The sequence below is a fragment of the Lycorma delicatula genome, chromosome 13, assembly GCF_047948215.1.
Source record: "Lycorma delicatula isolate Av1 chromosome 13, ASM4794821v1, whole genome shotgun sequence".
NCBI classification, from domain to species: domain Eukaryota; kingdom Metazoa; phylum Arthropoda; class Insecta; order Hemiptera; family Fulgoridae; genus Lycorma; species Lycorma delicatula.
The window spans coordinates 23,549,510-23,568,902 of NC_134467.1; the positions used below are offsets into that span (position 1 = coordinate 23,549,510).

Sequence of the window (19,393 nt, forward strand, 5' to 3'; positions counted from 1 at the left end):
GCTGAAATTCATCAACGAATAAGTAATGTGTACGGTGAAACTTAAATGAGTGACAGAAAAGTGCGACAATGGTGCAGGAACTTTAAAACAGGACGTACAGATGTTCATGATGCAGGCGGTCAGGGAAGGAAGCGAGTGTCAACCGATGATCTCGTTGAGCGAGTGGATGAGGCAGTTCGACAAAATCGTCAGTTCACAATTTCTGTATTGAGCAATTCGTTTCCTGAAATTCCAAGGTCAGCTCTCTACACCATTGTGAGTGAGAGATTTCAGTTCCGGAAACTGTGTGTGAGATGGGTTCCCAAGATGCTGTCCGACCATCACAAAACAATGAGAATGGACGCCTCTCTAACGTTTCTCCAGCGCTACCAAAATGAAGGAGAAGATTTTTTGAACAAAATTGTCACAGGGGACGAGACAAAACTGAAGAAAGTAAAGAACAATCCAAACAGTGGATGCATTCTCATTCTCCCAGTAAACCAAAGAAGTTCAAGTGAACCTTCTCCAACAGAAAGTGTATGGCTACTGTGTTCTGAGACCGGAATGGAGTTCTCTTGGTGGAATTCATGGAACGTGGCACGAGCAGCACTGCAGCTTCATACTGCATGACTCTTCAACGTCTACGAAGGGCAATTCAGAATAAGCGGAGAGGAATGTTGTCATCAGGCATTGTCTTTCTCCATGACAATGCACGGCCGCACACTGCAGCTGTTAACAAAGAAGCTCCTGCAGTGTTTTCGTTGGGTAGTGTTTGATCACCCACCACACAGACCGGACTTGCCTCCATCCGATTTTCACCTCTTTGCTCACATGAAACGCTGGCTAGGACAACATTTTGGCACATACATCGAGCTGCAGGCCAGCGTAGAAACATGGCTTAAAACACAGGCGGCTCCGTTCTATGACGAGGGTATTGGAAAGGCTACGACAAATGTCTAAATCAGAGTGGCGACTATGTAAGTACTTGTTACAAATAAACATTTTTTTTATTTTCACTGTGGTTTAAATTCACGATTGATTGACCTTGAAAAAAGAATAACCCTCGTATTATAATTTATATACATGTATCTGATTTATAAAAGTAAAATATATAAAAAAAAAAAACTCAAATCATTTATATGTAATAATAAACATTAAAATGGAGCTATTTTATTAAATATTTTTACTGTTTTCTAAAATAATTTTATTAGAGATTGTTTTTCGCTAAATTACTAGATTACTATAATTGTTTTTATATGTATATTATATAGGTATGTATATATTTATTATATTAAAAAAGTATTACAAATTTATTTTGTATAACTTATTAAAAAAATAATAAATTAAGTAACATATTTTTCCAATCGGGAATTTATTTCAAATAGTTTGGAATGTCTGCAATTAATAACCATATACGTTTGACATAATGTTTATATACGAGACATCAGCAATCACTTTTGAAATGGTACAGTCATTCTGAAGAATAATTACAAGTGAAGTGAAGTGGTTTTGTGTGTAATCTTTTTCAATTAGAATATAATCTTATATTTTAGCTCTAAGCTTATAATTTAACTTTGTTTATTATAGGAACTGGCTGCATAATAAACATTACTTACTAATATAAGCGAAAGGAAACTTGATTCATGATCTATTGCATTGCTGTTTATGAAACACAGCCATATGAACTACCGAAAGAAAAGGCCTACGCAAGAACTATCGCATGAAAATAAAACGAAAGTAATGAAATGTAGTAGAAATAACAAAGATGGACCACTGAATGTGAAAATAAGAGGAGAAAAGATTATGGAGGTAGAAGAATTTTGTTATTTGGGAAGTAGAATTATTAAAGATGGACGAAGCAGGAGCGATATAAAATGCTGAATAGCACAAGCTAAACGAGCCTTCAGTCAGAAATATAATTTGTTTACATTAAAAATTAATTTAAACGTCAGGAAAAGATTTTTGAAAGTATATGTTTGGAGCGTCGCTTTATATGGAAGTGAAACTTGGACGATCGGAGTATCTGAGAAGAAAAGATTGGAAGCTTTTGAAATGCGGTGCTACAGGAGAATGTTAAAAATCAGATGGGTGGATAAAGTGACAAATGAAGAGGTATTGCGGCAAATAGATGAAGAAAGAAGCATTTGGAAAAATATAGCTAAAAGAAGAGACAGACTTATTGACCACATATTAAGGCATCCTGGAATAGTCGCTTTAATATTGGAGGGACAGGTAGAAGGAAAAAATTGTGTAGGCAGGCCACGTTTGGAATATGTAAAACAAATTGTTAGGGATGTAGGATGTAAGGGGTATACCGAAATGAAACGACCAGTACTAGATAGGGAATCTTGAAGAGCTGCATCAAACCAGTCAAATGACTGAAGACAAAAAAAAAGCCATAAGAAAGACTGGAACAAGTAATTTAAAACAATAAGTTAATGCATCTTTTTCTCTTAGAATTGATGCTGCATTATACGAAGTCTGTATTCAGTAGGGGAATATTTAAGTCATAAAAGTTGAAATTTTTGACAATAGATTTTTCATTTTCTTATAGCTAGAACAGCTATATTAAAGGGAAAAGTATAGTATAGTATAGAATTGTAGTATCAAGTTTTTTTTACAAATCTCTACATTTTAGAGTCCAACTAATACATCTACACAAAATAAAACACATGTATCACACTGGTTTTAGCCTTATATCTCAGGATTGACCTAACAAATTTTCTTAAAATTTAAGTCAAATATTTCTATATTTGACTGTTTTTAAGGGGATGGGGGCATATCATGAAAAAATTGATTTTGATTTTCTTCAGAATCATTTAAAAGAAAATTTTATTAAAGCAAATTTGTTACCTACAACAATGCATATATAAATAATGAAAAAACTTTTTTCAAAAAATCAACCCCACCTACCTATTAAAATCAAAATGTACGTTTTTGTTCTTTTCGGTTTACATAATTTTCAAAACGTTTTTGAAAGTTTATACTTCATATATAGAATTATCAAGAAATGTCTACAAATTCTTTAAAATTATAGATCCCAGACTGAAAATGCAGAAAAGGATTTTTGAAAATTTTCTTTTTATGTAAGCTATTGAAGGGGATGTTAGATTTAGAGAAAATTTAACTTATTAAAATTTGTTAAACTTAACATATACATGAATATTTTTATAAAAATCTTAAAATTTATTCCCTCTAAAAAATATACAGGGTCATTGAAAAAGATTGCAGTGATAAAAAAAATCAGGATATTATCAAGTTTTTTAGACACGATCAGCCGTGACCCTGGTCCAATGCGCACACACCCCGTCAGTCAGTGCAATGATGAAAGTTCAGTAGAAAGCACAGTGTGTTTTTTGGCTAATAGAAGATAAATCAGTTATAACTGATTTTCCCGCATGTTCATGGCAATGGTTCCCCCTTGTGCAAACAGCATTAGATTAGGGGTACGAGCAGTTTAAGGAATCTGGCAATGTGGATGTGAAAAACTTCTCGGACAGCCCAGAATGAGAGAAAAAGCAGTTGAGCGTGCAAATTTTTTATTAATTTAATTTTACTATATCTAAGATTAGATTTCAACAGTCATTTGAATGCAGAAATTTTTAATTCTGTAATATTTTGATGAAATCCAAGAACAAGAGAGTAAATGATCTTATGAAGAAATGAAACGCTTCAAGTATCTTAATACCTAGAAAAAAAAACCACTTTATCCTCTATACTCCTATTTTTCTGGAGATATTAAATAAAATTTAATACAATAAAATTAAAAAAAAAAAACAAGAGAAGAAATGGTAAAAAAAATTAAAAAAACAAAAAAAATAAAATAAAAATGCTGATTTTTATTTTCGTTAAGTAAAAAAAAAACAAAACAAAATTATTTAAACATAAAACAAAATATGATTTTAAACTAATTCAGAATGAACAAAAAATATATAAATTTTTTCAATCATCCATTTATAATTTTTTATGTCCTTTTTTTGTTTCATAAGGTCTAAGTTATACATTTATATTTTTCTATTTACTATTTTTTTTTTCATTTTTAATTAGAATTAAAAATATTTATTTTTAATAATCTTTGATATTAATATCACATTAGTGTATAGGTAAATCATACATTATCACTTCTACATGTAGTAAATAAAATAAATATTTTACAATAATTAAAAAATACTTTATATAATTACATTAAATTCAAATATCTTTTTAACAGTAATAAGTTTTTTCTTTCTTAGAATGAAAAATAGTACTGAAATTTAATTTTAAAATTAAAAATAATCAAAGTAAATAATATATTTATTAAAAAAAAAAAAAAGACTTAAAACTAAACATGAGCCTTTTAAATAGAAGTAATAAAATTACTCTATATCTATATAGTATACCCTAACCTAAAACTATTTTTTAAACATTCCCAAAAATACTAATCATATGACCGATTTTTTAAACATTCTTATAAGTCATCGTTGTCAAATTTTTTAAAATAAAAAAAATAACTTAAAATGTTACATTTTTTTAAAAATAAAACAGCCATGTTAAATCTTTTCCATTTTAATAGAATTTTTTTTATTCATTAACAGTATAATGCCATAAATAAGATGAAATGTTATTTATTTAACTATCGAAGCTTTATCGATTTCTAAAATCTTTTTTTAATCACCGCGAGACTTGAAATTTGTATAAGGGAATAAAAAATATTAGTCTGATCAGGAATTGAATGCAGTATCTTCCACAACAATAATTCTTGATGAATATAAAACACATATCTATAAATTAATACGGATGGTATTTCGTATTGTAATTGTATATTTTTTTTTAAATTCAACATGACTGTTTTGTGAGAAAATTTTATTTTTTTAAACAAAAAAAATTTCCCTTTAATAAAAAATGAAGAAATTAAAATTAAAATATTTATAATTTATTTTAAGTTATATGATTAATTAATAATATTAATGAACATGTCACAGCCGCAATTTTCACAGCACGAAATTATTAACAAGCATAAATTAAAAAGATGAAACAAAAAAAAAATTCTTAATTATAACATGTTACCAGTAACACGTTAATTTATATTTATTTATTAAATAAAAAAATAAATATAAAATATGATTAAATATGAATAAATAAAAATTAATTTACAACGGAGTCCAGCTCCAATAATAAGTGAAACCCGAGATTAAATAACAATCAATATATTTCTATTAATTTTGACTTCATTTATATATAAAAAAAAAAAAATATATATATATATATTTTTATGTTAACTCATTCACCAACTTTAAAGAAAATATATTTTAAGATTCTTTTAAAACAAAAAAGATTACAAAAACTTTTGTAAAATAAAAACAATAGGAGAAAAAATTAAGAGGAAATGTAAAAATTTAAACATTTTTTTCATTAAGTTTTGCAAAATTAAAATTATCAAAACTATTCGGCAAGTTAAATTAAAAAAATTATAATTTCCTTGAAAAAAAAAATTCTTAGCTGCTGATGAATGATATATGTATCTACTGATCTAGTCTAGTTTTAATGGGGGAAAAATCTATTATATATAATATTTACATGTATATTAATATCCTAAAACTTCTCTAAGTGACAACCTCTGATGCACCACATCATATTATTGGACATTATTTTTGAATTCAATAAGGAATCATAGAATTTATTAATAGAAATATTTTAAGACAATTGTAAAATAGGTATTTAATTAAGGTTATTTCCAGAATCGAGAAAAACAATTTGTAATATTAAATTATAATTTTTTTTTTTAGTATTGGGACAGATTACTGTCCAATATTAGTATGAAATGGTAATATACATAAATACTGGACTTATCTTACATATTTGCTGAAAATAGTAAAAAGAAAATATTAAAATTTTGATGGCTAAATATATTCCAGTTTTGAATCGTCTGACTTAACACTTCGTTTATAAAAATTTATTAAAGAAAAATTAAAAAGAAAAAAATAATGCTACCATGTATTCTCTAAGATTTGGGAACGGGTCTTTTACAAAAGTTAAAAGAAAATTTTTTAGAAAAATTTATCGTTTCAAGGAAATATTATTAATAACAAAGATGTCACCTAAAAAGTTTTATTACATGTTATAAATACAAACTAAACTTTGGTATTTTTTTTATTTATATGAAAAAAACAACGGAAAATAGAAATAATAATTAAAAAAAAAGACAACTTTGACTAATAAATTAGCACATATATCATTATTTTATATATTATATAATAATAAAAATAAAAATACTGTTATAAAATACTTTTTTTCACTAAAACAAATCGATCACAATATAACCACCATTAATAAAAACATCTCGTCCACTTATCAACCGATCAATGCTTTTCACAAAAATATATATTTCATCAAACTATATATACTATCCAATAACACTTCTAAATAATACAAATTCATCATAAAAAATACATTATTTCCTTTTTAACAGGATAACAACAAATAACTCCACATAATTTCTTACCAGTTTATTTGTCTTTTAAATATATATATATATATATATATATAGTAGTACTGCACCTAATCGTTCTTATAATTATTATAAAATAAATTAAACAATTTGTTATTATTCCTAATTATTACTATTTTCTTAACTTAAATTCCTATATTTTAAATTACTTACTTTTATAACTAAAATCTAAACTAATGAATTAACGTATGTATATAAATGTACTATTAGTTATAAAATACATATTTACATTAAAAATCTTTATAATATTAAAAAAAAACAAATACTTTATTATTTTATCTATTATATAACTTACTATATATAAGTATCAATGACAAAAAATGAAATATAGAACTTATGTTGTCTTATACCGATTTATAATTTTTTAACTGAATTTTTTATTTTCTCAAGACGTGATTCATACGTAAGAGAACGTAAAGCACGACTAAATTAATATCAAATGTGTAAATCTATTTTCATCCCTAGATGAGTATTGTACAGTCATTTCAAATAAAATAAAAATACTTTTATTTTTATTGACATGTATTTTGTCTTCTTCTTATTATTATTTATTAGATTTGAGAACAATAGCACTTTAGTTAACATTATATACCATATATAATGATATTAATACTTATAAAAATAAATATATATAAAATACATATATATATATATATTTTAAAACAATTAATATTCAGATATTACTCTGAAAGTATAAATAACTATATATAAATATTCTTATTTTGGGTTTATGTATGTGAATTAAAAATACACTTTTTGATGTAAAATACTATAGACAGTTTAAAAATAAAATGAAACGTTACATAAGATGTATGTATAGGCAGGGTTTTAAATATTATTGATGTCTAGATTTATTTGAAATGAGTGTACATTTTATGTGGATTGTAATTTTATTTTAAAAAATATATCATATAACTGAGTATTGAGTTTTAACATTTTTATCTATAAAAATAGAATTACTTGAAAATATGGGTAATCAATTTTAAATATTATTTCAATTTAAAAAAAAAAAAAAATAAAATTATATTAATATCTTTATGCTATTTAGTTCTAAAGATTAGCTACTTAAGAACGATTAAAAATTGTTCCCGATATAAATATAAAATTAAAAGAAGCCACGTCGAGCAATTGACGAATGATAAATTTATATAAGAACAGTTCAATGATGATATTATGATGTTGAGTCTAATTGTGCTAATAACAATACTTTAAATTATTATTTTACCGTTAAAAATATTTTGTGTTTTATATATACTGTGCAATTAGTGAAACTGATATAACATTATACAATCTTTTTTTTTTCAACAGTAATACTTATTTGTTTAAAACTATTCTAAAAAAATGTACGTTCGTAAATGCCAAAACTCTACTTAATACAATATTTACTTTTGATTTTGTTTATTTTTCTAAATTAATGGCACGAAAATAAAATAATTAAAAAAATTACAACTGATACGAATAACTCAAAACATTGAAAATTAATTAAAAAAAAAGGAATGGGAAAAAACAGGTACATAAGAAAAAGGAATAAATAAAAATAAAATAAGCAGCCATAATTTCTTTCTACTATGATCACCTTGTTAGAAAAAAAAAAATATATATATAGCACCTTGCTTTTATACTAAAAAAAATGATAAAATAAAAAATTATTCGTTTGATTTCGGTATTATAAAACAAGAAATATGAAATATATAAAATCACTATGATAAAGCAGAAAATAAAAATAGGGAAAAGATTATATGGTAGACCAAAAGAGATAAGATTTTTTAAAAATAATACGTAGATTAAAAAAAATAAACTGTAGAGCACTTAAAAAAAATGTATATAAATTAATAATAAGGATAACAAGAGAGATCACTCAAAAATACAAATTGAGTTGAAGCAAAAATTGAGTTTAAGAATGAAACTTATAAATCAAAAAGGGACTATGAATAAATATGAAGAAAAAGAAACAAAAATTATTATAATATACAATATGTACAAAAGTCAAATCTAAATATGGTTGGAATTGCAAATTTAAAAATTTATAAAAAATGAATTTAAAAACTTATTTTTATAATAATGATTAAAATTTTTACACAATTTATGATAATAAATTATGGTAATTTTATGACAATGAAATTTTCTACAATTTTACAAGGTCTTGGTGTCTTGCAATTAACATAAATTCTATTTGTAAAAAAAAAGTTTCCATTAGTTTTTCTTTCAAAATTAGAGGTTAATTACACCCCTAAACCTAAAAACAATACACAGCAGCATTCATTTGCAATTTCAAATGAGGTTTTTTTTTTCAAATTAACCACTACAAATATATACATAAACAGAGATTTGACTGTATACAAACATTAATAATTAAAACAAAAAATAGACAGTAATATTGCAACATAAAACCATTTCATCTATAACTTAAAAATATATTTACAAAAAAAATATATATATATACATCATTAACTAATTATTAAATAAAATTCTATACATATATAAATAAATACATAAATTAAAATTTATTGAGTTATTTAAATAACTAATTTATGAAAAGACGGTATATTAAATTATATGGGCAACTTAATGGGCTATATAAATAATAGGTAACGATGAAATAAATAAATATATACAATTTTTTGTTTTTATAAATATAAAGAAAAAGTACCATGTACAGTCAATAATTTTAAGTAGCATTATTTAAAGAAAAAGAATTCAAATCAAAATATTTAAAAACTCACAAGCTGGTAGAAAACAAGTGAGAAAAAATACATTTAAATTAAATTTTATTATTATGTATTTAAAAATTAAAATCATATCAGGCACCAATAAAAAATTTATTAAGTTTAATCATCCGTTAAAATTATTTCTGGTTACCAGCTTAATAAAAAAAATTACAAAAATGTTTATTTCATAATAATAATAATTTATTATTATTTTTCTTACTTGTTCATAATTTAAACGACAATTATTTAACTAAAAAAAAAAACATACTATTAAAAAAAAATTATGAAATTTCAACAATCATTTCATAACATTTGTTTTTCTCCTCTCTTAAATTAAAATTTAATAAGATTATAATTGAATAACGTTACAAGTAAAATTAGAATATAATTCTCGTTTATAAAATTATCTCTTTTTTAATTAGTCGTTATAAATCAGTAATATTTTAACTTTATATCGTTAATGTAAATCATAAAGTTACAAGTAATTGTCGCGTCTTTACGTAAGTTATCATCATAACTATTTAAAAAGAAAAAAAAATCTGTCGATTTAAAAAAAAAAGAAATTAAAAAAGTCTATTTTATATTTTATTTTCTTGATTTAGTTTTTGTTCTTCAAATTCTTTTACTCATATTTGTGTTGTTGATAATTTATTCGGTCACAATTCTTGAAGGGATTGGAATAACATTCGATCACCTTTTTTCAATAAAACATGTGCTGGCGGTGTAGGACGACTGATTGATTGGACATGTGGAAGTGGAGGTTCGTTGTCTAAATCATCAAGAAACTTGGAATTGGTTTCGGGCAAGAACAATCTGAAAATAAATAAAAATGAAAAAAAAATTAAACTGATGCCCTAATGTAGAATATAATTACTATTCAGAACTTTTTAATGTAGAATAATTGCTATTCAGAGCCCCCCTCCCACCTGCATTTAAATATTTTCATTTAAGGACAAAATCTTCTTATCACTGTAAAACCTGTTGAGAACTTAATGATTAGACAACCTTAAATGCCTGCTATTTCTACTACATAAAAAATATATTTAAAACAGATTAAAATTGTCTGAAAGTCATCGGTCACCCATTATTTTATTTAATTAAATACTGCATAACGATATTCAGTCTGATATTTCCATAACTTGTTTTATTTTTTTTTAGTTCGATTAGTAATTAATATTTTTTAGTGATCATCGAGAAAAATTAATAATTAAAAAATGTATAGATATAATGTATTTAACTTACTGAGCCAAATGAGGAAACTGTGAACAATTAAATTTTTATTTATCTGGTTATACCAATTTAAACTAACAGATTTTTTAAGTGAATGAGTTCCTCGAGAGACTTTTTATCGTGCAGATCATACGGGATCCGAACAACTAGTGGCTAAACTCTCCGATTATCTCAAACAACTCAGTGCTACAAAGGCCTGGCCCTTCGCAAAGACACGAGTGCTCAGATCTGCAACAACTCTACCTAGGGTAGTCCCTTGTAGTTTATGCACAATCACAGTTAGCACAATATTATTGGCAGCTTATGTTGTTCCACTTTGCCCTATCCCCCTCTAAAGCATCAAATTCGGCAATAGTGGACTCTATCCCCAATCTGATGCCAAAAGCATTACCGCTAATCGTACTGTCATCAAACTCTACAAAGACTTAGTGGGAACACACCAGGCTCAAGTTGGTCTCAGCATAGGGCAGGCCACTCGATTTTTTTGAGTATATCGGTTAATTTTTGTACTGGTTTGGTTCCATTGTGATTTTGAATTATATTAGCAAATAACCTATTTCAATTTTGAAAATCGCAAGATTGGTTGCGAAGATACAACAAAATTTCCAAATAACCATAATCTGTTAGTTCGAGAGTATACCTGATGCATGTAAAAGTTAACCTTCAATCTACTAACAAATACCCTGTCTGAATTTTGAAAATCGGACGATTATTTGTAGAAATATTATAGAGTACCCCGTTGCACTTCCCAAAATAGCGTCCCAGAGGCTTGTTACCAGTTGTTGATGGTGATAATTGGGCTAGCCTCATATGAGGTGGTTGTATCATCTCACCACGATAGTTTCACACAAAATCCCGACAGGAAAATCATTATTATTATTAAACAAAAATTGTTTTTAATTTAAATTTACTTTAATGTAAATTTAATTCCATTATTTTTGTAATATTATTCATTCAACTGATTTGAATCGCTCAGTTCAAGTCCAGCTAACACAGTGATAGATGCTCCCAGTTCACACAATTCATTAATTCAATTGATTTAAGTTTATGTTTCACACATACACACATGTATTGTGTGTGTGTGTGTATATATATATATATATATATATAACCTATGAGACTCCCGTTAACGCAGCGTCAAAATATATAATTTCAAATGGTAGAGGCTAACAAACAACATTGCTTCTCTGATGATGAAGTTGTTCAAACTTGCATATGCTGTTTTGTTAATGTAAATAATAATGCAGAATACAAATGAAACTGTTAAAATAACTTTCATTAATAAAACAGTATCAATTTATGGTTTAATGAATCTTATCTTGCTTTCTTTTGATAAATTAAATAATAAATAGTTTATTCATGTTAATCAATTTTCAGATAATTTAACTGCCTATAAAATAGCAAGCGATTAATCTAACAGTATGTAATTAAATTTAAGAACATGATGATATTAATATGTAAAAAACAAACGTTTTATTAATCCAATAAAGACACAAATTTTTCAAGTAAATGGTGGGCAACTTCATGACAGTTAATTTTTTGTTAGCATCACATTCCTACAAAGTAGTTATAATTTTGCAGATTAAACCAAAGCAGTAAACTTACTATTAAAAACAGTTTTCTTATTTTTAAAGCGATAATTGAACAGGTCTGGAGTTTATTAGCATAATCTTTAAACAATGAAACATAAATGAAAAAAAATATATATTTTTTTCCTTTTTTATTTTCAAGTATGCAAATTACATGAAACTGCAAACTAGTAGTCTTACCAACAAAAATATACCTAATCTCCATCACTACTGTCAAAATAGTTGTACAAAGATAATAAAATATTTCAGTACTTGTATTTCATGACAATAAGAGAATATGATAAACTTTTTATTTCCTAACAAATATTTAAAATGATCAATCGGCAATGAGAGTTTTAAATGAAGTACACTTTCAAATCTACATGGATCAGTGTACCCAATTTTTGTTTCTACCTCAAAACCTTTAGGATTTGTCTACCCATCAAAGTTACTGATTGGCTCAATGGAATTGTCCTGTGGTGATAATTTAACATGGTTTTTGAAATTGAGCTAATTTGTATGGTTTTCAAATTAATAAAAAATAAATAGAATAATACTAAAACCCAACTTACTTTAAGAATACTGTTAACAAAGCAGTACAGAAGCCAAATACAAGAAATGAATACGGACCCATTGTATCCAACAATTGTTTAAACAACATGCCAACACCAAAATTACCGCTCCAATTAGCTACGCTACCTAAAGCCATTGCAGCTGGTCTAGGACCAACATCAAATAGTTCTGAAAACAAGAAAAAAAAATTATTATCATTTTCATAAAAGTAAACTTGAATATAGTGATTCAGTGTATACACTATTCTAATTTATTAATTCAATATTTTAGAAAAGTTTTCATTACATAAGTGTGGAAGCTAAAGTAAATCTCTTGAGTATTTTACTCTAACATGATAACTGAATGTAGTGGAGATAGATATCAGCCACTGTTTGAAGGTCATGTTACTGTCCAATAAACTGTACAAGAAAATATACTGTGTACTCTTTTGTTATCTGAGAGGCATACAACACCTATTTAGCACATAAAATTATATATCAGAATAAAAGAGAGGCTTGCAAATTTCACATAATCCCTCACACTTATGTTGTCTCCACTACAAGTGTTAGCTTTTAAATCTAATCCCTGCCTTTTTTCTATAAAAAGTTAAACAATGCTTTTTTAAAAATAAGAGACATTTTTAAAATAAGTTTTTCTAATGGTTTTAGGACATAAAGGGTGTTTTGCTTGTTGAATTTAGTGATTGAACAACTGCTTTGAGTATTGTAAAACATTAAAAAATCATACGAGTTATAAAAAACAAATGCTATTCTAAGGATGACAATACACAGCTACACATGGCAAATCAGATAGTGAGGTTATCAGACAAATTTTGTTGGAAAATTTTTTTTTTTATTTCAAAACATATTCTACTTTAAGAATACACCTCATATATTTCATACATAAAAAACGTTTTGCTATTTGATTGTTGTTTGACAAAGCAGGAATTAAAGTTGCAAGCAAACACTATTAGTGCGAGATGAATTTGGAGTGGACATGATGTAAATGCCAGGGATTTAGCTGATGAAAAACACTGGAAATAATCATGCACTGCAGCAAGACAATTCTCTTCAAGTGTGTTCAGTTAACATCTTCAGTACCTACCTAGCACATATTTTTAATAGCCAATTTTTCAGTCAAAACTTCATAAATCAGAGCTCATAAAATATCAAAAACAACTGTGACACAGTGAAATGCTGGTTTTCTTGAATTTTTTTGACAACTTTTAATTAAATCATCTGTTATCACAGGCCAGTACTATGTTCTACATCATGAATGTTTGTTCACCTTTCTTGAAAAAAAAAAAACAGAATCACTGTCTTACTTTGGCATTGCTCATAACATTCGGCTCTTAAATGTCACAAATTTATTTGTGAATTTCAGCTACATAATTACTATTTCATCTGCAGAACTATCATAATTATAATACAAATAGCTAGTTACTTGCTATCTAGTTTAGATACTTTTAGCTTTTTAATTTTACAGCGCTTTTTCTTTTTAAATTATTTTTTAAAATGAAAATGACATGTTTTATACTGTATAATCTTATATTTTATTTTTTTCTTAATTTAAAAATAAACAATAATTACCTGAACCAATAAAGAATGGAATAGGACCAAGACCAATACCATAGACTAAAACGTAGAACATAACACAGAATACTGCGAAATATGGCATCCATGTGAATACATTCTAAAAAAACAAAAAAAAAATAACAATTATTAACTTTTAATTAACAAATTTTAACATAAAAATCATTTATTACTTATCGCTAAGGATTTGTGATAAAGTGTAGCTGAAACAGCTAAAGGCAAATAGCATGTTTTGTAGAAAATACTGATAAACATACAGGTATTTGTTGATTTATGCCACATTCTCCACTGCATAATTCACATACATTAAAACTTTGGTTGATAAATAAAAGTTTGTATGAAATAGAAGAAAATGTTCATGGCATGTGCTGCTAAATTTCCCCACTACAAACATGCCAGGTCTTGTTGAATTCCATTTAATTATTTTTCATCAGTAGCCGTTGCCATAGGTTAAGGAATTGGCTGACGGTGATTTCAAGAAGTTTAAAACGAACAACATGCAGCGAGTGAATCTTTCAATATTGTAACACGTGATATAAGTTGGTTGGGTAATTGCAACCAACTTACAACCTGGAAGAGAAAAAAGGGAAAGCGTGCCGATCGAAGAAATTTGGAATGCATTCCTCAGCGAAGCAAACTTATCTTGATAATGTTCTAGGATGTCTAACATATATACTTGGTGGAGTAGCTGGACAGTATATAGGGATATTAAAACATTTGAGAAGACGGTAAACTTCTGCTTGGAAATTCACAATATCAATAATCCTGTAACACAATTTACTGACGCAATAAGCTTGGTCAAGCACATTACACTCTAATGCTATGGGTCTTGTGATATTTGAACCTATTTCTCAACCTCAACTGGCTGAGTAGTTTTTACATGTAAAAATAACAGATTCATAGACACCGCTAGATAGATCTTTATATATATGTATATATGAGGTGTGATAAAAAAATACGGTGAATGAATTTTTATAGCGGCAACTACTGATGCTACATCCATATGCTGTAATTTGTCCAATAGCGTGATCAACTGAGACAGGCAGGGACAAGTTGTAACACATTTGAGCTTGCCAGTCAGCTGCCAGAGCCGCTAGAGTGAGATTGTGTTTATCATGTCTGTCGCGCAACATGGATTTTGAACAACGCATTAACATTAAGTTTTGTTTTAAGTTGCAAAAGAGTGCTAAAGAAGCTCACAAAATGTTAGAATCGGTGTACGGCGATAATGTGGTAACTTTGAAGACTGTGTACAAGTGGTATGACCAGTTTAAAAACGGAAATGAGTCTATTGAAGACGAGCAGTGTGCGGGACGTCCAGTAACCTCAAAAACAGTTGAAAATGTGCAAAAAGTGGAAACAATGGTTCGTTCAAACAGGCGAATGACTATTCGAGAGCTATTGGAAGACCTTAACATGTCATACGGATCCGTTCAAAGCATTTTAACTAATGAATTGCAAATTAGACGAGTGACTGCAAAATTTGTTCCCAGACTTTTGAGTGATGAACAGAAGGAAAATCGTGTATCAATTTGCACAGAGTTGAAGGGTAGTCGTCTTCATGCAGATCCGGACTTCATGGCCAAATTTGTAACTGGAGATAAAATTTGGGTCTAGACCAAAATGCAGAGTTCCCAATGGAAAACCAGTTCATCTCCTCGCCCTAAAAAAGGCATGTCAGTCAAAATCCAACATCAAGGTCATGCTCGTTGTTTTTTTCGATAGTGAGGGAATAGTGCGATCAGAGTTCGTTCCAAGGAGAAAAACTGTAAACTCTGAATTTTATAAGGGTGTACTGCAACGTTTGCGAAACGACGTACGAAGAAAGCGACCATTAAAATGGACCGATGGCTTTTCCTTCTTCACCACAACAACGCACCGTGTCACTCCTCGCTTCTTATTCGTGAGTTTTTGGCCGAAAAAAATGTTCCTGTCTGTCCTCATCCTCCATACTCACTGGATTTAAGACCATGCGACTTTTGGCTCTTCCCAAAAATTAAAACTGTGCTTAAAGGAAAACGTTTTGACACCATTGCTGACATTGAAAGGGCCACGACCGAGCAGCTGAAAGCTCTTCCGAAAGACGCCTTCCAGAAATGCCTCCAGTCATGGAGTCAACGTTGGGATAAGTGCATTGCTAGCCAAGGACAGTACTTTGAAGGAGATTAAATCGAATTCTATGTAACCTTATTACGTTTTTAATAAAAAATTATTCACCATATTTTTTGATCACATCTCGTATATTAAATTTAGAAAAAATATTTCAATGACTAAAAACATTAATTCTGTTAATCATATTACCCAAACCTCTGAATTACATCTCTGAATTTTTTAACATATAGTAAAACTATATAAAACCTTTTTTTGCTTTCTAAATTATATGTATGTTTGAAAATTATATTGTTCTTAGATTGTAAAAACATACGTTATTCGACAACTGTCAAAGTAAAAAAGAAAAAACTCATATAAATGTACACAGAGATTCAAAGCCAAACTAGCTGAATTTTTATATTTTTTAAGCATCTTATGAAACTGAAAAACTGGTTTTATATAGATATTTAAAAATATAAATCCATTATTTTAACAACAGAGGAACAAGTAATTTGACAACAATCTGCTGTCAACAGTGTCCATGTGAACTATACCCCTGAAAATACATTAATTTCAGCCCATTTTCAAATGTTTAATTATAAATTTAAAGGTTTAAGTAACAAAGAAAATAAATAAAGAAATAAACTTACAATATATGCGATGCAGACTGTAAGTGTGAACAGCATACAAGTAGCAAGGAAGCAACTGAGTATTAACAATGTACGATGTGGAAGATGACTAACCAATGGAATCATTGTAACTGCAACTACGAAATTAACAACACCAGCACCAAGACTTGCATATTGTGCAGTTTCAGTTGATAATCCAGCCGTTTCAAATATGTTCATTGAATAATAGAAGACCTATTTTATTTAATAAAAAACATACAAAAAAAATATTAAAAATAATAAACTACAATAGGAAATTATAAAGAAAAAATATGTTAAGTATAATTACATAAGTTTACATTATTATTTTCTTACTAATCAATAAACTGTTATAGATTTTTGACATCATCATCAGATCAAACTGTCTTAAATAAAATAATAAAGAAATATTACAGCTAAGAGAAATAAAAAGAAACCTACGTATATATAAATTTAATTAATCTGGAAAACAATTCAACATATTTGATAATTTAACATGGCTCTGCAGAAATACAAAGAATAAAAAATCTTGTACGTTAACCTATTTATTTCACTCCCTATACGCATATAACTGGTCAATTCAAACTGTATTATTTACTTCTTTTTACTGATAATTTAATTATACATGTATATAAACTTAGAGGAGTATATATGTATATAAACTATTGAAAATCATACCAATGGAGACAACTCTCCAGAAAGTAAACGTTAGATAGGTGGGAATCTAAACTGTTAATGCCAGTTGGATGTTCTAACATTATAAATCTAATCTTCCTTTAGTTATTTAACAAAAACATTTAAAATAATAAAGATTAACTGATACAAACGGCGAGAGAAAACCATCCAGTTTAAATTTTAAAAACTCTAATATATAGTGTGCTTGAAAACTTTCTCACTCTTAATAAAAATAAATTTGCTCCTTGTAGGTATAAAATTAGTTTTTATGTAAGTCATTATATGATTCTATAATTATCTAATCTATATGAATTCAAATGTTATTCCTGAAACATTATTAAATGCTGGATAATAGTAAAGACAAAACAAGTTATCAAATTTAACAAATTTTCCAATCGTGAGAGTAATTTTAACTATGCAATTAGTAATTAATAATTTTTTTCTAATTTGTAGGACTGAATATTAAAGTATATTTGGTTTAGCAAAGAAAATAAAATAAAATCGATTCTAATTAAGGGTCTTTACTTAGCAATGATTTTGGGGGGGGGGGATGAAAATAATTCCAACGTTATCATTGCCTGGACACGACATATCTGTTGTAATAAACATAACAATATATATCACATTTTACGTTTCAACTACCATTAAGAGTTGATACACACTACATGGATGGACCTAAAAAATGAGTAACTGGGAAATGAGATTACTTACAAATCATTTCAATGGGTTTTTAATTATTCCTGAGAACAGCTGTCCCGTTTTCAGTAGTGGCTATTTCTTATTATCAATTATATTATATATATATATCTATTATATCAATCATGGTATAAAAAAACCAAATTAATTGTACACATTTTTGGTAAACTGATCTGTTAAAAATTTGATTGGCATTTTAATAAAGGATGGTTAAATATTTATGAAAATTCCTTTCAATTAATACTAGAAAGCAGGGAAAAATGAACAAAAAAAAAAAATTTGGATTATTAAAAGCTTTATAATGTATAATTCGACCGGGAAAGATGAAATTTGAAATTCTAATTTCAGATGATTTAAAAAAATTGACCACATCTAGAAAATTCATACTTTCAATCAGAGGAAGTTTCTCATGATGTAGCAAGTGCATAGATTAGAAAACCTGATAACAAGATGCTGTGGATTAAACATAAATGTATATATTATTTATGGTAGAAAAAAAATTTCTTCCACTAATAGAACTCAAAGATGATAATTTTAATGAATTAACCTACTATTAAGATAAAAATTACTATCAGCAATGCCAACTGCAATTACCAATGTAAACAAAAAAAATTGTGAAACGTCATTTATTTTGATTTTTTACAGACACATAAAAGTTAATTTAAAGTCAATACCATCACCTGAAAACATGTCTTTAATAATTTACAAATTTACATGTCTTTAATAATATATGAATGAGATGAAGTCAAAAATCTACAAAATAAAGACTTTGTAAGAAAATTATATTTAATATAAACTTTTTAACGCAATGAATTATAATATAATTCAATATTATAATACATAAAAAATCCATGCTGTTAGTATGTATGAATTATAAGCATAAATTAGATAACCATAACGTAGGTAAAAGTTAAAAAAAAAAAAAACAAAACAGAAAAAGCAACTGAATGCCTTAATATAAAATATATTACAGAAAACAAAGATAAACACATAATTATTATATTGAAACACCATCTCTAAGTACACAGGAATCTATTATAAATATAAGTTAGTAGATTAGCAGATATATAATATGAACACAGGATATGAGTTGAGTTATTCAATGAAATAAATGTATTAAATTAATGTACGATTATAAAAAAAATGTCATACAAAATATTAATAAAAA

General features: G+C 27.2%; 1 protein-coding gene across 4 annotated transcripts in view; it reads right to left on the reverse strand.

Moving 5' to 3' along the window:
• Nucleotides 1–9,030: 9,030 nt before the first annotated feature.
• The window catches only part of LOC142334156 (solute carrier family 2, facilitated glucose transporter member 1-like), a 151,563-nt gene continuing 141,200 nt past the window's right edge, over nt 9,031–19,393 (reverse strand). For all 4 annotated transcript variants that reach the window (XM_075381944.1, XM_075381939.1, XM_075381943.1 and 1 more), the window contains 4 exons: nt 16,858–17,070; nt 14,114–14,216; nt 12,545–12,713; nt 9,031–9,987 (listed from right to left, as the gene is read on the reverse strand). In XM_075381944.1, the coding sequence (XP_075238059.1) occupies nt 9,831–9,987; nt 12,545–12,713; nt 14,114–14,216; nt 16,858–17,070 (642 nt within the window). In that variant the 3' untranslated portion in view covers nt 9,031–9,830. The remainder of the gene's footprint in view (nt 9,988–12,544; nt 12,714–14,113; nt 14,217–16,857; nt 17,071–19,393) is intronic.